At 40.9% G+C, this 23,296-nt stretch overlaps 1 protein-coding gene across 3 annotated transcripts; it reads right to left on the bottom strand.

Moving 5' to 3' along the window:
• Positions 1–167: 167 nt before the first annotated feature.
• Positions 168–22,891, bottom strand: PCF11 (PCF11, cleavage and polyadenylation factor subunit). Of its 3 annotated transcripts, XM_027677491.1 has the most exons (17): positions 22,640–22,888; positions 17,809–17,934; positions 15,340–15,528; positions 14,775–14,966; positions 12,507–13,615; positions 12,056–12,245; positions 11,350–11,980; positions 10,660–11,262; positions 9,782–10,578; positions 8,338–8,425; positions 6,220–6,339; positions 5,580–5,688; positions 4,222–4,405; positions 3,651–3,806; positions 2,483–2,575; positions 1,880–1,915; positions 168–1,290 (listed from the first exon to the last, which is right to left on the bottom strand). In XM_027677491.1, the coding sequence occupies exons 1-17, from the start codon at positions 22,826–22,828 to the stop codon at positions 1,081–1,083; spliced, it is 5,022 nt and encodes a 1,673-aa protein (XP_027533292.1). In that variant the 5' UTR covers positions 22,829–22,888; the 3' UTR covers positions 168–1,080. The 3 variants fall into 3 exon arrangements, with proteins under 3 accessions (XP_027533292.1, XP_027533291.1, XP_027533290.1); XM_027677490.1 differs by having other exon boundaries at positions 5,580–5,685; positions 9,782–11,262; positions 22,640–22,891; XM_027677489.1 differs by having other exon boundaries at positions 9,782–11,262.
• Between the last annotated feature and the right edge of the window lie 405 nt (positions 22,892–23,296).

Here is a 23,296-nt window from a genome sequence, read left to right as displayed (position 1 = left end):
ACTTTTAGTACTTCTGCCTTGCTCCCAGCAGCTTTAAAAACATGCACTATACACAGCAGAGTGAATGGAACAAATGCATACTGTCCTAAAACACACAACTACGATTATTTCCAATCCCACAAATGTACCAGCCAACAGACCCGTTATTGAAAGAAAGAGACTCACACTCAAATCTATGCTTAATTTTATTTATAACATTTAAGAAATATTAACATCTCAGGATATCTGGTTTACCATCTAAGTCCAGTCGTAATAAGCAACAAAAAAGAAAACGTTAACCATGTTTCAAATGAGCATTCTTACATTCATTCCCCCCTGTAATGTAAAGAAAAGTGTTCAGCTTTCTTAAATTTATGTTGACTAATGGAAAAAAAAATCGTTAAAAATGTCTTAACTACCAGGCATCCTGGTTTGTTAATTTTATTTGTTGGCACTTGTGTTCACCACAATCAAGCACTCCAGTTGGTTTGTTAAATGTTCCCTTTCTACCCAGACTGTCTTTTTGTGACTTTTTTTTTATTATTATTATTATTATTTTGATGTTGTTGTAATTGTTTTTTTAAACATCTGGATATGTAAGTTTGTTCAAATAAGTTTAAAAAGACAAGAAATCCAGGCTTGTCTGTCTGAGAAACTCCTTCCCTTGATAACCCACTTAATCAGATAGCTGAAGGAAGAGACTTGCTTTCGGGTTTTTTTAAAATTAAGCAAAAATTCATTTTAATTAATTTTAAACTGAAAAAAGTACAGAAACACACTCTTCATTTGATGGTGTGCATAAACATTACACTCCATATATAGCAAAAATATCTTTTATTTATAATTTACATTTCAACAAATGAAAATTTTACATTTTTACATATACCATTAAATTTTCACGCATCTACAGAACTTTCACACAATGACACCTGAAACTGTGCAGGCAGTAAGAAATTTCAAATACAAAAATGTATTTATTAACCAAACAGTACCTGAGGCCCTGCCTCAGTTGGACATTTTTATTCATATAAAAAGTATTTTGCCTTCCAGAATTAACACAGCAGCTCTTCTGTAAAAAAAAAAAATCATACCTCAGTTTATTTAAACAGATTCCTCGGGTTCTGTTTTTATATCTGTAGATGCAGGTGTGCTCTCTTCTGCACAGGCAGGAGGGGTGTCATCAGGTTCTTCTTTGATTTTAGGTGAGTCACAGGACTCTTCTGTTTCTTGTTTAACAATGTTCAACATTATATTTAGTGGATTTTCTGAAGGAGTCTTGCTGGGAGATGGTGTGCAATCAAATGATGATGTCTGCAAAGGTAAAGTAGCATTAGCACATTAAAATGACAAGTTTTAGCTTTTCATCCCTTTTGCCCTTTTTCAAAATGCAAACATGTTGATGGACAGGCACTCAAAAGCCAAACTTCTGCTTTACTGAGTTCCTAAAAAAACAAATTTATATTTTGAATAGCATTGCTTTTTTTCCAATTCCTTTGAAAAGTTACCACCAAGCAGTGATGAAATGCTTAACACACTACCATGAACTGTTCCCTTCTATGTGCCCTCAGGGCAACTGTAATTCCCAAAACATTAAAAATATCACACACACCAACACCCAGCTACTCGATTTTTGCCAATTCCTAAGATTACGCATGTTACTCAACACTTAATCCATCAAACCATGGCTTTGCTTTGTGGCACACAAGCTGTCGTGGTACCTCACAACCAGAAATGCATCTTAGCTAATTCTGTATTATAAACTTGCCACACCCAAGGCCTCCTAGTCTTAGGCAAGAGAAATGGGCAGTACACTGAACACATCTGCTCCTGCAAAGTCAGAGATCAAGCAAACAAACTGAAAGCAAAATGCTTCAGAAAGTATGAAGAAGGATTCACTTACATTTTGATAATCTTCGTAACAAGATGGATGGTAAATCTGAAAAAAAATTGTTATATATTTAAATACATAAAAATAAATTATAGCAGTACCAGTGGTAATGAACAGAACATTGTCAATTACACATTAACACCCAATTCATCTGGAAAAACTATGGTCTGAGCAGGCCAAGTATGATGTTAAATATACCTGGGAAAAGATTTTGTGATGTTTATGTAGGAAAAGTTATCATACTGCCTCGTAAGTGCTGTGAATTAGAGAAGCCTGGTGAATATTGGGAATTATTTGTGTACAGCTGCATACAGAAATAATTGAACCAATACCTATAACCATACATAAAGACATCCATACATTCATTTTTCCTTTAGCTCTGCAGGATAAGGGAAGACTAGTGAGCCCATACCAACAATACCAGGACTAGTGAGCCCATACCAGGACTTCAGGCACTTCTGAAGGCTGAGATATTTATGTACTTCAAAGCCAGGAAAACTACGATGGGAATCCTTCAGAAGAAAAAGAGCACTTGACCCGCCTTTCTTTTTTACCTGTATTTCTTTGGATTTTTTTACTATAAATTAGTATCATATGTAAATAAGATCAGATTACCTTTTCATCTACTCTGATAGCATTCTTCAGGTGCCACTCTTCCTCTTCCTCATCCCAATACTGTTCAAATTGTTCTTGGCAGATTTCGCAGCTCTGAAAAATTATTGGAGTAGCAGAGATAAATGAGATTATTGCAATTTACTGAACATGTGAACTTCAAGAACCTAGTAAGAGTCAAATAAGGCTCTTTTTTAATCAAGATAAATACATTAAGATTAGAACATTATCTTTCCTCCACACTTTAAAGATCACTTTAGAAAACCTTAATTAAAAATTGAGTATGGTTTGCAGACAGAGGAACGATCACCATCTGGCCCTGAATACTCTTGTCACTTGAGAAAGGTAAGCTTTGCCCTTTTAGCCAGAAAGTCTGCAAAGCACTTTGTAACAATCTAATGCTGTGTTATTGTCATGTAAGACAATCCACTACAGAGGTTTAATTAATTTTATTTACAGCATTATCTTCTCTCTTCCCCTTAACTTGCAACTCAGGTCAAAAAAGGCAAAACTTTTAGATAAAGTACTAACATTTTTAATACTTCTTGAAAAATAATCAACTTGGAGAACAAAGCACAAAACATACCTTTTAAAATTAAAACAAAGGCCTTCATGTCTTGATAGCTAGTTTCTTAGAGACTCAGCATGTAAAACTGAATTCCAATTTTAACAGCATTTGTATTTGATTAGTACACCAATTCATCTACCAAAACAGAGCCCAAAAGCTCTACTGGTTACTTTATTATTGTGGTATTTCTTTCTCCTAATGCCCATCTTCTACCAAAGAAGGAACTTCTGTGTAAAAGTATCAAAACCCCAGTAAACCCAGTAATTATTTGAATGATGAAGGACCATCAAAGGAAAAATCACTTGCTCTACTTATTCTTACCATGAAAACATTCAGCAAATTAACACACTTTACCTGTTTCAGATTTGCCAAAACCACAGAATGCCCATGGGTGTTGATTTATTTTTAACTACAGGTGATTTATAATACTATCTGCCCTTGGAAGCAACCATTACATACACAAATACATGACCTATGGAGTGGCCGCACAAAAGCCCAAGAACAAGATTTCAGTCTACATACAGTAAGAAGAACGCAGTACATCCCTTTGAAGAACCAGATGACTCTCGGTATCAGAACTGATAAAGGCAAGCTGAAACTTACCTCAACAGCTCCAGCTGGTCCAGCAGGGACACTCTGAAACTCCTTCTCTTTCGCAGCTTCTTGTGTCTTCAACACAACCTCTTCATGAGCTTTTTCAAAGAACTGGCTTTTAGCACGCTCCTCTAGATCTGCTATTTCTTCAAATTCAATCCAGTCCTAAAGAAGAAGTTTTCATTCACACTCAGACATCTCAAAGTATCATCTTTAAGCCATCTTACTTCGTTAAAACTGAAATGCTCCTAAACATGCGACATTAGCATAGTACACGCTTTCTGAAAATGCTACACTTTAAAAAAGCTTTTTCCAAAAAATCCACTACCCTTTGAATTCCATTCTGTTCTCAGTGGATTGAAAACAGTGCAATAAACAGCTTCAAACTGTTCATTGTTCATCATACAACTGCCTTTTGTATTCTGACAGGCATTTGCGGACTACTTGAAGTATCTAAGACATGATTGTTTACCATAGGCCAACTCCTGTGATGATGTAAATTTCAGCTGCAATCCTACACCACATACAAAGTAAAACATTACAGCCTGTAATTTATCAACAGGAATACTGCATTACTTACTGTTAAACTGTAGTACCATCTCCTGTGTGTAATTTTTCTGCTAACATCTTTTTCTGTCCTATTCTGGCGATAATGCCAATCCAAATGATCTGCATAAACATCTGTCTGTGAAGTAGTGAATCTCATTCCACATGAGTAACACTGAATTCCAGTGTACAGTCGATTTATAACACTATCATAACGCCTACAAAAAAAGAGATAAAAAAGGGTCTTAACATTTCTTTAAAAAGAGAAAGGTAAGAAGTTTCTCAGTAAGTTGCTTCGTCTACAACAGTAAGGAGAAAGCATGAATCTACTGCAAGGTTAAAGTACACAATATGACTACATTCTTCCTGAATTTCATAGCACCATCAACTTAAACATTCAAAAACCAAAAAACGGGCTCTTATTAACGATTCAAGAGAAACACATTAGTGTTGTGTTTCATGCCTATTAGCTTTTCTAAGCTAATGGTGCATAAATAGTAATGCCTGAATTTGGTTTGGCTTTACAATCTACTACAAAAGTGGTAAAATTAAAATCATAGAATGGTATGGGTTGGAAGGGACCTAAAAGATCATCTAACTCCAAGCTCCTCCTGCCATGGGCATGCACACCTTCCACTAGACCAAACTGCTCAGGGGCCCAACCAACATAGCCTTAAACACTTCCAGGGATGAAGCAGCCACTGCTTCTCTGGGCAATCTATTCCAGGATCTCACCACCCTCTCAGTAAAGAATTTCTTCCTAATATATACTGTAAATCTGTTCTCCTTCAGCTTAAGGCCATTCCCCCTTGTCCTATCATTACATGCCCTTTTGAAAAGTCTCTCTCCAGCTTTTCTTGTAGCCCCCTTTAGGTACTGGAAGGCTGCAATAAGGTCTTCCCAGAGCCTTCTTTTCTCCAGGCTGAACAACCCCAACTCTCTCAGCCTGTCTTCACAGCAGAGGTGCTCCAGCCCTCTTATCATCTTGGTGGCCCTCCTCTGGGCTCGCTCACAACAGGTCCCTGTCCTTATCCAGGGACCCCAGAGCTGGATGCAGCACTCCATGTGGGCTCTCACCAGAGCAGAGCAGAAGATGAGAATCCCCTTCCCTGACCTCCTTGTTATGCATCTTTAGATGCAGCCCAAGATATGGGCTTCAATACATATAACCTGAAGTAACAACATGCACCTTTGTGTAAAGGTAAGTTTTCCCGTGTTAATTTTCCCTCTTTTTCCTTTTTTAAAATTCTACAAGGCTGACATCAAACAATGCAGTTCCACTTAATCACAAAGTAACAGATAATCTTTTAAAAGCTTTCAACTGTCTTGGATTAACTATCTAGATACTGCCGTGTTGTTATTCTTACTGTTAACTGATTCTACTATACGCACTGTCTAAGTTCTTCAACTATGAAATTAGTGAGGTCTGGAACATTTTGATCTTCATTCTGATCATCATCTTCTTCTTCAGCAGTTGGCTGGGCTGACGTTTCATTCGCTTCTAGAAAGCATAAAGATATTATTTTATCAAAACTTCTGTACATCATTAGAAAAAAATTATGTGCTCCAGAAAGTTATTTTTATTCAAATACTAATAAATACAATCTGACTATGTTAAAGCACAGGTGTGCAACAGCTAAGTCAGTCATCTTCTAACATTATTTTAAAAAAGCATAGAAGAAACCAAGTCAGAGTTTCAATTTAGGAAAACAGTATTTCACTTCAGTCTTTGGCACTGAAATTCAGTCTTCAGAGACAAAGAAATATTTCAGAAGCTGAAAAGAACCTGATTATAATCAAGAACAAGTTACTAAGGCACAGCACCAAAGACAAAACTGACTGGTCTACATAGCTGAAGTGTACAAATTAAACAACATACTACATATTTACTCCATCACATGTATTAAATTCCTTCCCAAAAATAAAGTTCAGCTTAAAAAAACCCACAGGAGTTCACAATATAAGTTAGTATACTCAGATTTACACTTGAGCTGGATAAACTGAATAGTTAGAACATTAGGTATCTACATACGTGCTGAAGTGGAATCAGTTTTTGATAATTTGAGGATCCCTGTTTTCAGCAGTTTAGCAAACAATTCATTGACATCAAGCTGTCCCAGATGGTTATCAGGATACGAATGCGGAAGGGCTCCTGAGGAAAAACACCAGCGTTCAAGGAGGCAAAAGGTTAGCATCAGAAATTGACTTCACTTTTATCAGTGTATTTCACAACACAATTCTCCTGTTGCCTCTCATTTCTTCCATTTTTTTTTAAATTGTTTATCAACTCCCTGTAGTGGTTTGAGCCAGGTTTTCCCCCTGAAGCTGAAAGTGGTAACCCCCAGGGGGTGGTGACCCTTGGGGCTTGACCCAATCAGTGCTTCTGCAAAATATAAACATATCTCTGGAGACCGGAAGAGAAGCAGTGGTACTTGTTGTAAGAAGAAGAGGTGGCCATGTTGTAGAGGCCACGAGGAGAAGGGGCTCCGGCCCCTTGGGGGCCTCTGCCCCCCCCCAGCCCCCGGTTGGGGGGCTGCAGGGACTCGGAATGGTGTTGAAGCTGGGCTGAGTGCCTGCGGCTAAGAGCTGGGGGAGTTTCTCCCCTGTAAATAGAAGTGAGAGACGCTGGGAGCAGCGACGGAGCAGCAGCAGAACAGCAGTGTCCGAAGAGCAGTGGCAAAGAGCCAACTGATAAGAACCAAGAGAAGCAGCAGATGCCGGTATGCAACTGAAGCAGACAGAGAGCTGTCTGAGGAAACTAAAAGAGCCAGCAGCAGAAAGCAAGACAAGAGACCCGAGCTAGCAGCAGGAAGAGAGTTTCGGAGGGTAAGAACTGGACAAACCAAAACCCCCAAACTCGCTAGAGACCCCTCCGAGAAAGAGGAGGGGGTGGTGGACTGAGAGGAGTCCTAAAGTGCAGTATGCACTGCTGAGAGGAGCTAAGAAGCTCATGGCCTCCTGAGAGATAAGCCAGGATGGCTGAAGGAGTGTGTGTGTGTGGGGTGACCTTGGCCCCCCCCGCTGCAGCTTCAGAGAAGCTGGCAGCCATCTTTGAGTCAGAGCATGGGAGCTCTGTGAAGGGGCTTGGATTCCCCTGAGGATATCAGACCGTCACGAAGACCCCGGTGCTTCGTGATATGACCGTGGTGATGCAACCGTGTCTGGGGTCAAGCAGCCCACGGAAAGACCCCCGTTTTGAAGACGGAGGGCCGAGGGGCTTGGAGACCCCCTCGTGTGTGCTGGCAGAGAGCCAGCAACTGTTTCTGCTGCATGGAAGAGAAGACACAGAGAGCCTGCTGCCTAGAGAGCCCTGCTGCTCAGAGACTGGAAGGGGTCTTTTCTTCTTCTTCTCTCCTGGACTTTTATTTGGAGAGAGAAGAGATTTGGCCCACTGTAAATATTATTGTCATGGTAGAGATAGATATAGAGTTAAGATTGTTTGTAATGTATTATAGTATTTATTTATGTGTATAGTCTTTGTAATATATATTCCTTCCCCCATATTGAGTCTCGTGTTTTTGTCTGGAAAACCCATCTCACATGGGGTTGAGATGTGGGTGGGGGGCTAGGAATCAGAATTGGATTTTGGGCCTGCTCAAACCATGACGCTCCCTTTGCTTTATGTCTAGCATTTGGCTAATTTTTTCCCTTGCAGCAGCTTCCTTTATAATCTGAAGTGCTGTCTAAGCTGGTTACCCATACACAGATATCTACTGGCCAGTGTTTATTAAAATGCAGTATTGTCCTCATTTTATGCTTAAATATTTCACCAAAATCAATCTACTTCATCACCTAGTTTAACCATTTATGACATTTTAGAAGCTTTTCATTACTAGCCACACATACACTGGTAATGTTTGCACACCCTCACAAATGCAGCCAGACCTACACAGACTGGTGCCTTCCAGAAAAATAGACCAAAAATGGGGGGGGGGTTTCCAGCAGAACTATATACCAAAATCACATGGTTAATGAAAACTAACAAAAGCCTTCAGCGTTTGAAAGAAGTCCCTTAAGAGATGAAGGTGCTACAGAAACCACACCTACAGCCACCAAGAGGTGGCTTTTCTTAGACCACACAGACCTAGCACAGCAGGACACCACCAAACAGAACAATCCAAAAGACATATAAGGAATTATAGTTACACACCTGCAGGATTCTGAACAAAACTTCCAGGATTTGGCAAATACTGCTGACCTTGGCCATAAGGTCCTGGTTGAGCAGACATGAGAGAAACCTGTGAAAGTAAACATGTAAGTATTCTTTGTACAATAATGCAATTATAAACTTACTTTTTACATTTTATTATTAACTTCTAGATGTTTCTCAATAATTTTACATACATTAAACTCCTTCAGGAGTGAACTGTGTCAGTTTGGTATTGAAAGGTCCACAAACTACTACATAATATTTCCCACATTTTCATTTTCCACTAGGAAAATTTCAGAACCCCTCCTCATTTTGCCTAACGTTGCAAACCCACCCACACACCTTTTCTTCTACTTACTGAGCCTTTGATCACATTTTCAAAAAACAGCACTTCTTTTTAAATTGCTCCTTTTCACCGAAACTCAAAGAAATTCAAGGAACCAGTAAATGTCTAATAACAAATGCCATGATTAATTCTCATCTAAGAACTGAACCAGCATCCACTAAAAACACATGTTTTGAAAGCAAGATTTTTCAGCAAATGAGCTACAGTACACTTTAGACAGAAAAAGTTTTTATAACACGCTTGTAATAAAAATGTTTGGGTTTTTTTTCTAATCATCTGTTTTCTCCACTTATGAACTGTTTAGAATTTTACCCCATTCAAGTTCTGCAGGACATTATCTGCTTTTGTACAATCGATTAACTCTTCATGTTTAATTTTTATCCCCCAAATGAAAAAATGCTCTTTAAGATCCTTAAACTACTGAAAGAAATTACATCCTGTTCACCAATGTAAAGTATCATTTTCCCCTTCTGAAGAGAGCACTTCCAACAGGCAACAGCAAAGACAACTGAACTGATGAAGCAAGCTGGTGCTGAGATAATTCTAAAAGAGAACAATGAAATTGAACAAAAACGTTCAAAAATGGCTTTATCTCTCTCAATTCCCTCAAATTACAGGTATTTATTTAAAACTGGCTTGTCAATAGTGCTAACAGCTGCAAAAAGACAAGAGAATTATTTTGGTCCATTCTGATTTCACACCTCTTAGAAAAATTAATCATGTATATTCACTAACACTGTCTTTCATGCTTTATATAGAATTTACTTTTATTGAAGTCCAATGAAAACACCAAAGGCTTCCAATTACCTGGTTTTGTTTTCATGTCAAAATGAAATATGATAATTTCACTGTCATATTCTGAACTACGAAGTGATTGCAAACATCCATTATTTTGTTTAGTTCTTAAAAAAATATTCTTAAAACATAGCAATGCATGTCCTTCTTAAATTATCTAATGACTTTTTTACCTTGAAAATGGCTCCCAGCCTGCCAGCTCTTCAGAAAAATAATCAATTTTTAGAGGAAGAAAAACTGCTGGTTTTGTGTCTACACAAAAGTACTTCTGCAAGCAAACTATTTAATGCAATCAATTCTTACCTGATTACTTCCCACTGGCATATTATTGAAATTTCCATATTGAGGACCCTGAAGACCTTTTTCATCGAAGTAATGTCCAGCTGCTCTCAGTGGGAAGTTCTGTGCTCCTGGGCCAGCTGGCCCATTGAAATTTGGTCCAGGTGAACCATCAAATATATCAGGTCTCTGAAACTGCATTCCATGAGTTGGTCCATTGTAGCCCTGGCCAGGATGTTCAACAAACGGACCACCTTGTCCATATGGTGACATTTCCAGTCTTGAGGCAGGATGGTTAGCTACATTTTCAAAACGTGCACCTTGAAGGCCAAGGGGCAAGTCAAATCTAGAGGCTGGTTGGTGAGGTCCATCAAATCTTTGAGGTATGGCTGTTTCAAATCTTGCTTGTGCCTGTTGACCAGGTCCCAGTCTTGGACCAGGCTGTCCATGAATTCCATCAAATCTTTGTAGGAGAGACAGCTGTCCAGGCTGACCATCAAATCCAGCTGCATGACAGCCATCAAATCTCGGACCAGCCCGACCCAGAGGACCATCAAATCGAAGTCCACCAGCTCCCTGGTGCACCGGTCCATCAATCAACCTAGGACCTAGACCTGGCTGACCATGTGGTCCTTCCAATCTCAGCCCACCACCTGATGGCCCATGTGGCCCCTCAAATCTGAGCCCACCACCTGATGGTCCATGTGGCCCCATAGGCTGACCATGTGGACCCTCAAATCTGAGGCCACCTCCAGGTTGTCCATGGGGCCCCAATGGCTGTAAATGTGGCCCATCAAACCTGAGGCCACCCCCTGGTTGACCATGAGGCCCCAAGGGCTGACCATGGGGTCCCTCAAACCTGAGAGCACCCCCTGGCTGACCCCGAGGCCCCATAGGTTGACCATGAGGTCCCTCAAACCTGAGACCACCTGAAGGCTGACCACGGGGACCCTCAAACCTCAGACCAACTCCAGATCCTTCAAATCTAGGACCACCTACAGGCTGCCCTGCAGGCCCCTCGAACCGCAAAGGCCCAAGAGGTCCCTCAAACCTCAGTGGACCTCCTCCACCAACCTGTCCTGGGGGTCCTTCAAACCTCAGGGCCCCTGCCAGCTGCCCTGGTGCCCCATCAAATCTTAGGGCTCCAGCTCCTCCTGCTCCTGCCAGTGGTCCATCAAACTGAGATGCACCTGCCCCCACCAAAGGCCCCTCAAATCTCATAGCAGCCTGTCCAGGTGGTCCATCAATTCTGGAACTTGAACCAGCAGCAGGACCATCAACAAAAGGACTTCCTTGTCCTCCATCTACTCCAACCCTTGCAGAAGCTGGTCTAGGTGAGCCATCAAAGAGAGGTCTGTCTTCCATTAGTGCACTTATCCTCTGCTTTGCTTCAATACCTCCAAATCTAGATCCTGGACTGTCTGGAAATGGTGCTTTCTCTGGATCTTCATACCTAGCTCTTTTGAAACGTTCACTGAATGGTGATCTTGATTCCTCTCGAACACCTAAAATAACCCAGAATAAGTCAGATAGCCACGCACTAAAATGTTGCCAATTACTTAACAAATATAAAATAAAGCAAAATCACATACCAGCTTGCCCAAGAAGCTGTCTTTCTTCACGATTATCAAACCTACAGAGTGCATCTCCATCAATTTTCTGGAACTCTGTTGTGCCTTTCCCCTGTTGCCTGAGAGCATCTCTAAATTCATCTGATTCTGCCCAGCTGTCATAAGGATCAGAACCTCTTGCTCCTTTAGTAGCACGCTGTTCTTCAAGTCTTCGTCGACTCTCAAGTGGTGACAGGTTATCAGCAAAAGGCCTCGTAGTGCCACTTACAGGAGAGTGTCTCCTTGATCGTTCTGCAAATGGTTCTTTTCTGTCAAACTGTACTCCACGCTTGGCTTTTGCTTGCTCACATTCTATTCCAGAAAGCAATGCATCAGGTACATAATCCAAAATATCTTCAGGATCCAACAGATCAAGCCTTGACAGTGAATGCTGAACTTGTGTCCTTTTTAGTTTAGCTTTATGTTCATAGTATGTTAATTCTGCATCTGATAGAAGAGGTTTCTTTTTCAAACCACATTTTTCCTCTGTAGGGCTATCCCAGACACTACATCTGTGCTTTCCTTCCTGATACTGGAACAGCTGTCGGATCTGATGAGCTACCATGAGGAACTCATCTTGTGTTATTTCACCAGATGTTAAGCGGTCATTGGCCTATAACATAAAGTTAAAGTTTAGACTTCCAAAAAGAGAAGAAAAGAAAACCATACCTGGGATACTTCTACGTACCTTCTTAAGTAATTCTCTCTTGCTTGCAGATGTCAATTCTTTGGGAATCTGTAAATTGGCATCCACACTTAAACGGTGCTGCTGCTTTGGTGCTCGGGGTGATAAAATTCCTTTACCAGCAGGCCAGTTTTCCCTGTGTCTTTGGTGAGGGGATTTACCAAGTGCTTGGTGTTCATCATTCTGCTGTGAGCTGAAAGAAAGAATGCAAAATACAGATTATGTCTTTATTCAGAACATAATTGTTACATTCCTACTAGAAATGATCATGGCAAAACATCACTATGGCCTCAGAATCTAAGTATGCATCATTTCCAGATTTCACTAGCAGAAACAAGTTAAACTTATCGATTTTAACAATCTGAACACCGCCTCCCAAAGCCAACTATACTGAAGCCAACGGGAGAATTTCCACCGACTTCACACAGAAGTTGTTTAAAAGATAGTAACTTACTTTTTATTTTCTTCCCAACCAGATTTCCACCTCTTGCCTGATTTGGATCCTTGCCAGTTTTCTGCATTCTCCTTTGGATCTGGAGAAGCTTTTGCAGAATGTTGGGTGGCTGTTTCTTGGGGTCTTTCCTCTTGGGCTTTTTTCACTCTCCTTGGATCTCGCACCTCTTGTTTAACATTTCTCTTATTAGAACTTCTTTCATCTCTTGCTGCTTGTGTGCCTTCTTCAACATGAGACTGCTTAGTGCCTATCTGACGTATCTTGCCAATTTTAGGAGTTGATGAAGTAGGAGATAAACTCCTAAGTCTTCTTTTAGGTGATCTCCTCTCTCTTCTTTTTGGAGAATGTGTAGATGGTGACCGTGCCTTAGGAGAGCGTGATCGTGACCGTTTTCTACTACTTGATCTTCCCTGTTTTCCACCCTGTTTTTCTGACTCCTCTGTAGTCATGTCTTGTTTCTGAACTGCACCATTAATCACTTTATTTCTGCTCCCCACTGGTCTATGTTCACATATTTTATGCTCCTCTTTTTCCTTTTTCTCTGTACTTCTCCTCTTTTCTTTGACCTCCTCTTCTTTGCCCTCCGACTTATCTTGAAGATGTCTTTTCAGTCTTGGATCCCGCTTACTAATGTCAGATACTTTAGTGCTTTCACATTCCTGGCTTTTACTATCTTTAGTATCAGGTAGCTTATTTTTCAAAGGGGATGGTGACTTAGATTTTGCTTTAGACTGGTCAAGTTCTTTCTTCTGTGTTTTTTCACTTGCTCTCGATTTTTCTGACTTTGTAGAGTTCTGTTTTTCACCCTGTGCCGTTTTGTTTGCCTTGGTATCAGACTGGCTGGTCACATTCGGTGAAAATTCTTTCCTATGAGATTGATCTTTAGTATGTGAAGAATGTTGACCCATCCTATTAAGTCGAGGATCCCTGTTTACTATTTTGATATCATGAAGTGGAGGACTTGGGGATGGTTTGTTTTTTTCAGATTGCACAGCAGTCTGATGAGGTGGTTTAACTGTCATATGAGGTGTGGGAGACATATGTTGCTTGGAAGGTGCTGGAACTGAAGCTATAGTAGATGATCCCTGCTGAACACTAAGAGATACAGCCTGAAATTGGAAAAAATCCAGCATTAATATGCATCCCACAACTCCTACCCAGAGGTGTCCATATTCTGCCTCAAATACAAAACTGCAATAGCAATGTCTTGAAAGTTATGAGATCCAGCCATTTAACTGAAAATGACCCATTAACTGCTAATTAATGGATCATTATTATTCTACATGAAATCACAGAGTCACAGAATATGCTGAGTTGAAAGGGATTCATCAGGATCCAACTCCTGGCCCTGCAAAGGAAACCCCAAGAATCACACCACGTGCCTCAGTGTTGTCCAAACGCTTCTCAAACTCAGACAGGCTTGGTGCTGTGACCACTTCCCTGTGGAGCCTGTTCCAGTGCTCAGGCACCCTTTGGTGAAAAACCTGTTCCTGATATCTAACTTTAAACTCCCCTAACTTAGCTTCATGCCATTTTCCTGAGTCCTGTCACTGGTCGTGAGTGAAGATATCTCGTCAAAGAGAAAGCATTAAAGCATTAAAATAATGCAGTATCATTACAAAAGATCAAATTCAAATATAATGCAAGATCAGTACTACAAAATCAATATTGCAAAATATGTAACTTAGGCACACGTTCTAATTACAGCATTGGCTTTTCTATATAAACCACATGCTCTAGGCAACTCAGCTGCCAAGTATTCTATTTTCAGACTTCTACACTTCAAACATGCTTTATTTTGGTATTGTCAACTGTCAACATAGCAAGACTTTCAACTAAGAATGTAAAACAATACAGCTTTAACCACCGTCTCTATATGGCAGCATCAAACCAATCTGACCTAGTGAGGAAACTGACTTTATTTACAACAGGTTCCCTTGTTCTTTAAGAATAAATATATTTGAGAAAGCCAGGCTTGCTGTGAGACACAAGAAGAGGTGGAAGATGTGGATCACAGTCATCATTTTGAAGAGAAGTTAAAAACAAAACAAGAAGAATTTCACTTTTTTTTTACCTGTAAGTGTAATTTTTAAGGGTTTTAGGAAACAAAAACAGTTCAGGAACCCCTTGCATTGCTCTAGTAGTCCCAAAACAGCTACACTTGCCTAATATGAGGAAAAAACAATATGCTGCACTTACCAGTACAGCCAAGTACTGTCCAAAAGAAAACTGAGACCCAACTATGAAAGTTTCAACTATCCTACTCACCAACTGTGCTTTAGTCTGTTCCAGCTCCAGCTCTAGTTTTTTTTGCTGAAGTTCTAACAACTGCTTTTGCTTTGCAAGCAATTGCTGCCTGATCAGTTGCTCCTGTGTCAAATTCTTTTGTATTTCAGGAACAGCTGGAGGAGTAGAGGCACCAGAAGTGACAGCAGAGGTAGGTGCAGTAGATTCCTCTGGCTAAAAACAGAATTTAAAAAGTTACATTTAAAATCCTGATGGAATCAGCTAAACCCATCTTCTTTCAGTGTTATGATCTGGGACTTAGTTTGTATAGCAGTTATAATTCACATTTTTTTGCCCCACAACAATTTGCCTGCTGTGACAAGTGTACATCATTTAACATAAATTCATCAATGTTCCAAAATCTAGAATACAATTTTGAAATACAAAAAATAAACCCTTCAAATATTCTGAATCCATAAATTTCTCTTACCTGTCTACAAAGGCCAGATATTTAATTCTTAATATACTAAACTGTCAAAAAGCAGCATACAAACAAAGAAAACCACATGTATTACCATCTGTTCTTACAGCAGGCAGAAAAACTTACCGATTTATTTAAAAACTTAGGATTCACATGGATGCTAGAAGTATTCACATTTGGGGGCAGAGGTTTAATTGGCCAGGCAGGATCTAATGAGTTGACTCTGACATCAAGTGCATATAGTTTCTTCAAAGGAAAAATATCATCCCATGTGGAGCGTAATTTAAATAAACTTTTCCTAGTATTTTCATCCACCTAAAACAATAAAACAATTCTATGGCTTGTTAAGTTAATATAGAACAATTTCTTTAACTTTTCTGTAGAACTTAAGATTTCATTCATTTCCTATTTCTATCAACAGTTTGCCATTTTAACATATTGAACTTGCCACACAGAATTTATCATCAGTGCAGATCATACATCTCTACCAATGGGATCAGTAACAGACGCTCAAATGTGGAATTGTTGTTTCAAGGCCATTTGAAGGTTTTATTGTATTACCATTCTCTGAGAATTTTCTTTTCCATTAGCAAAATTCTCATTTTACTGGCCCAATTTCTGTGGAAAAAAATACAGTAACAAAAATATTGAAAGGCAATAGCCTTTTGAGACATTACATTATTCAAGTGTTTGTGCTGAATGGAGTATGACAATGACAAACAAATGAAGAAAAAACAAACTCTGAAGAGAAAAGGTGTTTTACTCAGCTGTCACTTCAGTCACTGAAGGATTTTTTTTAATAAATGCAATAAAAGGGGTATTAGCTCAAATGAAGTTAATTATTATTTCAGTTCAGCTGCAAAATTAGACCCATCTATGAGTCACAGACAAAGCATACTTGTAGGACCAGAGGCCCATTTTATCTCTTCACAAACAACTAGGTTTGGATTATCTCATGACAGCTAATTGACAAATTTACAGTAAAGCAAAATTTAGTTAATCTCCTAACTTGAGTAGTTCAATAAACAATAAATGAAAAACATTAGAGGACAAAATACATGCAGCTGTCCTAATGTCAAAATTCCAATTCAATCATTAAGTATTGCCTATGTAGATGATTTTTGCTGAAGTTTTATTTTCAAGATGTTACAGCAAGACGTAGAATAGTCTGGAAAGTCTGGAGGTTCTTCCGGGGAAGAGCAGGAACTTCAATAAAAATAATTCATATTTAGGAACTGAAGTATGCTTGTATGCAATTTTCAATAAGAGTATGAAGTTCACTGCAAAAAGGTGCAGAAATGACTGAGCACAAAGTTTCTGACTTCATCAAGTGTCTAAAGATACCTTAGTGACCATTTACTGATAAAACGAAATTTCTAACAATATCTCTGCTGGAATTCTACTTATACCTTTTAACATGAACAACTAAGCTATCAGAAATGACTGCCACTTTACACATTCATTTAGTACACATTAAATAGCTCTAGTTAGCTTAATTGAGTGTTAACATATAAAACTCTGAAGATTAGTTATTATCCAGGGCGTCACTCAGCTGCAACATTAAATGCAACTCAGGATAAGAGCATTCACAATTTAATACTGAAAAAACAAGTAAATCTACCTATCTACTCTACACAAAGGACTTTATATGTCTTCTACAGTCATGACAACAATCTATTCCTTACTTTATCATGCACTTTACATCTGAAAATCATATATAAAGCATACTGGCATCTCAGATCCTTGCTGATATGTAATGATAAATATGCAAAACCTCCACTCATCTCACTCATATGAGATGCCACTTTCTTATAACATACAAGAAACCACAGAAGTCAACCCTTCTTTTCTGATCCAACTTAAACCCATTCAAGTCCAGCCTTTCAAAACCTGGACTTCAAGTTTCTAACAGAGGAATACGCACAATTACTTCACTGGGTTTAAAGATTAAGAGCCAAAATTAAAAGATATGGCAGCAGCTTTCAGTGTTGAATGAAATTAAAACACCTATTTATAATATAATATAGTCATGCATTCTAAGATCCTTTCCCCCCACCACCACCCCCAGCATTTTTTTCAGACGAATAAGAGAGAACCAGGTGTCAGTACTACTCACTCTTCAGTTTAAGCACTCATCCTGCACAATGTGAATTATGTAAATCAGAAAAATCTAACTATAGGAGAGAGAAGCTTTGAGAAATCCACAACAAACTGATTCTCAGTCTATTCCTGGCATAAAGACTATTAACTATCTTAAAAATAAACCAACAATTCATAATTAATTGCTCTATACATTACAAAAAGTCCATCCAGGTAAGCAATCGATAACCAAAATACTGCTAGTAAAATCTTGCCTGGACAGGAAAATTACAGATGTTCATAAACCAAATTAAGTAATACTTTGCATCTTTGAGCTAACATGTAATTTACATGCTTGACAGCAAAAAGAATCATTCATAGTATACAGTACTGAGATTTATAAAAACCGATCAAATTTAGTTTACCACCCAAGAAAACCCAAACCTGAAAGCATGTATTTATTTTACCAGGAACAAGTTTTGCTTAAATACAGTACTTTTCTGAAAATGTATATACCTTTTCAAATACACAAATAAATGTTGCAACTAGGTTTTTAGTAAATGCAGTGAGATACTCTCTTCCCACATTCTTGACAATGGAATCCATTAGGTACATAACGGGGAGCTTCTCTGACGCAGGAGCCTGGAGTAATAAGAAGAAACTGAGAAGTTTAGTACAACAAAAACATATTTTAACCTTTTCACATAAAGGGATTACCAATCCCAGAAATACACACCTCTCTTTTTGGTTGCCACTATAAACACCAAGGGATTTGGTGGGATTTTTTGTTTATACAAAAATTTAATCTGAAAAAGGGACACTCAGTTCAAAGTATAATGCAGTGGGTCTATCACAAAAAAAAAGGAACACCTTAGGTTATTTTGTTTGCATAACAAAGCTTTGGAAAAAGGAAAAAAAATAGAGGAAAAAAGCAGCCCCCAAGACAGTATTGCCACTACTGTACCGAGTGTAACCTTCCACTTGAGAAAGTAACTAAGCAGGAAACCATCGTTAGCACTTCAAGGAACTTCTAAAAAATTGTTTATAATTAAAACCTCCAGGATGTGTTTTTCTGGATTTCAAAGAACACAAATTAAACTTCTGGCAAATAGCCCAAATTAGTGAACTTTTGTAGCTGTAGAGTATATGTAGAGCATCACAGCCTTTTCTTAAGCTACACGCAGAATAGGTTGCAACTATTTCACTGTAATCCAAACGGACAGAGCAAGGAGTCCCATTCTCTCTCGGCACTTGCAGGTGGTGACGGTTCAGATTTCCAGAATGCATGCAAAGATGCACTCAGAACAGAGTTCAAAATCCAGGCAAAACTCAATCATGTAGTCGACCAGGTAAGTGCACAGACTAGCTCAGGAACTGCAATCACCATTTCCACAGACGGGAGTCTTCAAACTCTGGACACATCTTTGTTACAAGAGGAGGCTCAGTTTTTGTTGCTGGGGTTTGGTTGGGATTTTTTAAATCCTTTTTCAAAACTCAAAGCAAGTTTGTGCAATAGAAGTGTGGTGACCCTGGACTGCTACAGCCACTTCCAATGTACAGAAAGCGCTACTGGACCAATAAAGTGATTTTAATGCCTACCAGTGGCTTTCACAATGCAGAAGGCACAGCAAAATTCCAGAAAACATCAGTAAGTACGCAGGCTTGCTGAAGAGGACAACATGGACGACAACACAAGCTCTGTGTGTTGACCATGATCCCCTTAGAAGAGCATCCACTTGTAATACTCTAAGTCCCATTCACCATCCAGTAAGGATAAAACCAGAACAGCTTCACATACTGCTCATTTTAAACAGGATAGGCTACTAGGTTAATTAACAACACCTTACTCTGCAGCCCCATTATCCAGACAATTGTGTAGAACAGCACTATTTTAGATTTAACTCCTTCCCTTTTGAGGTGGTTCACAGAAGGGTACCCACTCAACAAGATTTTACATGGGCAAATCACAGTGTTTCCTCACTCTTAAAGGTGTATTAATTTAGTATAACTTGAAACTTATTATTGAAGAGGGCAGAACTCCTTGTTAATTGGGGGACAGAGGGGGCGCACTGCCTTTGAGCAGATTGAAAAAAAGGTAGAAAGAGGCAGGTGGTGCATTTCATACATATAACAACAGAAAAATCAGCTAAGTTAGGTAAAACTAAGTACAGCACATTGAAAACCAATCTTAATTATGACATAATACTTATATGTAAACAACCTAATATGCAAGTGTTAGAAAAAAGGCATTGCTCTAGTCTCAGAAATCAAAGACTGTGGGTCTGGAGCTATTTAAAATGTCTGTGGAATACTGGTTTCTTCTTTGAAGTAGTCTGCACAATGGCACATTAAAAACACTACTCCAACTCCGAATGCCTTCCTTTATGAAAAAAATGACTGCGCACCATTTCTGACTTTTAGTCAGCTGTGTTAGAGACACAAAGAGCTGTCTCAGAAGTACCTATGCCTGATGGCTACTCGCAGGGTATTTTATATTCTTCCATTTCACCCATGTACAGGAGTAGCTCACAGTACTCAGCTAAGCTTCAAGTTTGAGATGCTGAGGAACCATTAGTAGCAAAAACACTATAAAAAAGTTTAACTGCCCCTTTCATCCTATTTCAGACAGTTAAAAACAATTATACATGGAAGCACCATAATCTACTAAGGAAGCCTACTTCAAACTATGGCACAGATTTAAAAGCTTAGCAGTGGTCCCCTGCTTCAAATGTAAGCTATTCAGGCGTCAACATCGTAAGAACTGTGACTTAAATACGGTTGGAATATTTAAGTCTTCTCTTCTGGAAATGTTTATTATGTCAAGGTATCTAGCATGTATTTCAACAGCCACAAAAGGGAATCCCAGACAGGAAAGCATTTTGTTTTCAGGAGGTCTACGCAATACCCTCTAACAAGACAGATCCCGCAGGACACTAATCAGAAGGCAGGGAGGCGCCACATAATCACCAGAACGCAGAAGAACACTAACTCTGAGCTCATCAGTATAATATTAAAGACTTCATTATAAAACTCCCACTGTCCCTTCAAATAACGTAGGAAAGCTATTGTTGGAAATGTGTGGCTCTTTTTTATTAGTTTCCTAAAAGATTTCAAGTTTAAAATAATATCTGGCAATTGAACCCCGAGTCACAATCTTGTGCAAAAATTAAAAAAAAAAAAAAAATCTTTGTATACAAAATGGGTCTTGGAAACAAATTCTGCACTATACAGTGGTAAATAAAAAGACAAATACATATTTCACACTTTTTATTTACAAATTTTATAATACCAGTCACACATTTCAGAACCATTTATTTAATTGTAAAGCAGACCACTCAAGTTTTACACTAAACAAACTGTCTCCAGGCAACACTTTTTAAAAAGTGGCTTAGTAAAGGAGATCACTTTCCCAGAAACAACTAAAAACTTGCCTTGAATAAGCTACAGTCACAAACAGTAACTAGGCAAAACTAACCATTGATACAGGTTTTAAGACATCTTTTTAAAAAAACCCCACACTTCAGGGCAGGTTCTAAATCACCCAGAAATGAAAAAAAAAAAAATGACAGCATTGTTATTCATCACAAATCATTTTATACACATCCACTGCCCTTTAGGAGATATAATGGTGAGAGCTATTAGATTATGAGGTCACCTCCCCAAGGAATGGCAAAACTCAGCCACTGGCAGCATTTAAAACTAGACTGGAAGAGGTCTGTGGCATACTAAAAAGACATCCTGCATTGATAGAAAGACAGATTAAGTAACTTGAAAGATCCTTCCCTCCCCCATCATTAGGTAGTACAATTCTCACCATTATAAACCACGATTTAAAGCCAAAGGAAAAAAGCCTTTTAACACCTGAGATCAGAGGGAGCAAGGGAAACAACGAGGGAGGGGTGGCTGGCACCATGGGGAATTGAAAGAAGAACCCTTTTCTTACAAAATGCTCATTAGAAAGGTGCTGTAAACCCCTATCCATGTGTGGTGGCTGACTGATGTCAGCAACTGCCTGGGCTGGGCTCAGAGGGAGCCTCCTCTTTCCCTTTTTATATCATGTGCCTTTCAGACGCCATGTTAGGATCCTACAGGCTGCTGCAGTTTCTACAGTCAGGGACAATTTCTTCTTCCCCATCCTCAACCAATAAATTTCTCTAGCCAAAATATATTATATATGCACTCAACACTAGCGTTACTCGGGGCACAAATCATCTGAAAGCCAAAGAGATTAACCCAAGCCCCCAGAATTTTCTCTAATCAGTTAGAGCAAAACAACTCCATCACCACCACACACGCTTCTCTATCCGGAGAAGATGGCCCACAAACTTTTCTATACGATAAGGGTGCCCCCCACCCCCCAATTAATCTCTCACAGGGACCGCACTGGGTAAATGGCCTTAACTGATACTTAAAGGTCACTATATTTAGCCCTTCAGAAACGGACAATTTGCGTTCTATAAACTTAACATTATTTCCCTTTAAACTACCCCCCCCAAGAAAAACCCAACCCTCCATGAGACCTCCCGACTCAGGCCCTCTCTAATGATTGCAACATTCACCTACTGTCCAAATCGCCTATATCCAAGGGTTTAGACATCAGATTCGGACACCGAATCCTGACTCCATATAGGGGGAAAACCCAGATCCAAGGGCGCGGAGGTGCAGCTGCCCAGTCACTGCCGGGCCGCCATGTTGTGCCTGCTATTTACACGGGGCTCGCACTGCGAGCCACGCTCCCCTCCTCTCGCAGATTCTCCTAGGATGTCCCAAACCCTTCCCTAATCCCAACAGGGTGGTGTGGGGGCTGCTCCCCTCCCTCGAGTCCCCTGCTCCCTATGCAATGGGGCAGTAGAAGCAGCAGCCTTAAGTTTAGCGATGGAATAAGGAGCCCTCCCCACTCCCCGCCGCCTCGCCCCGTACCCCCTGATCCCAGCTGGGAGAGGCTTCCCTCTTCCGCCTGCTCCCCCCACGGCTACCCCTGCCTCCTGGACCCATCGGAGCCCCCGACACCCTCCAGCTCTGTCCAAATCCTCTCCCTAGTCGCCCCCTCACTACCAGCACCCTCCCCAGCACTACATTCTGAGCCCACCCTCGCCGCCCCAGCCCAACCATACCCACCCCGTCGCCGGCCTCCTCACCCCGCCCGGCCTCCACCCGAGCTTCTCCCTTTCTCTCTCGCTCCATGTCCCGGCCCTCGGGCCCTCTTGCCCACCCCCGGCTCCGCTGTGTCCCCCGGTCCTCCTCGCCCCCCTCTGCCGCTGACCTCCCCTAGGCCGCCCTATCCCGCTGCCCCGGCCGGTCCCCCCAGCAGTATAGGTAGGAGTAGTAGTCGGTGGAATATAAAAACCTTGGCGATTTGCGCCTCGATCAGGGAGACGATGTCCTTGGCGAAGGGCACGTTCTCCTCGGCCAGGATGGTCAGCATGTTGATGTGCGGCTTGCTGTTGAACGTCAGGTCCTCCAGCGACGACTGGTAGTCGCGGCACGCGTCCTCCCGGGCCTCGCTGCTGCCAGCGCTGCTCTCCGGGGCCGACATGCTGCTCGGACCAGGACCCGACCCACCGACCGACAGCCCCCTCCCCGCGATTCCCCGCCGCCGAGCGATGCCGATGCCGCCCCCCCGCCGCTGCCGCCGCTGGGCTCCTCTACCGCATCCTCCGCGCCGCGACTCCCGCTGGCTGCGCTGCTGGTGCCGCCGCTCCTTCGGCCGCCGCCGGCTCAGTCTCGGCGCTCACAAAATGGCGGCGGCGGGCACGGCTCGCGAACCGCTTCCCGCAGCCGTTGCGTCATGTGAAATTGTGCTCGGGAGAGGGGCCAGCGCCTTGGAGGGCCCCTTTTGTTCGCCGGTCGCGCCCTGATTGGCTGGCGCCCCCCCTGCGCGGCTCGCCATTGGCTCTCCCGTCAGCACAGCTGTCTCCGATTGGCTGGCACCGCCCTTCCTCCCTGCTGACGGGCTCCTGCGCTCAGGTCCCGCTCTCGTACCCGCGTCCCGACTCGCCATTGG

This window comes from Neopelma chrysocephalum, unplaced genomic scaffold, assembly GCF_003984885.1.
Source record: "Neopelma chrysocephalum unplaced genomic scaffold, ASM398488v2 Primary Assembly neopelma1_43, whole genome shotgun sequence".
NCBI lineage: Eukaryota > Metazoa > Chordata > Aves > Passeriformes > Pipridae > Neopelma > Neopelma chrysocephalum.
Note: the sequence above shows the minus strand (reverse complement) of the source record. Positions and strands in the feature narration are given on the sequence as shown.

Bases quoted from the DNA above. Each gene is read 5' to 3' on its own strand.
- PCF11 (XM_027677489.1), bottom strand. From the start codon at position 22,828: ATGTCGGCCCCGGAGAGCAGCGCTGGCAGCAGCGAGGCCCGGGAGGAC. The intron at 5,689-6,219 runs GTATGTAGATAC...TATGCTTTCTAG, and splicing joins AACTGATTCCACTTCAGCAC to AAGCGAATGAAACGTCAGCC. The intron at 4,406-5,579 runs GTGCGTATAGTA...CTTTTTTTGTAG, and splicing joins ATAGTTGAAGAACTTAGACA to GCGTTATGATAGTGTTATAA.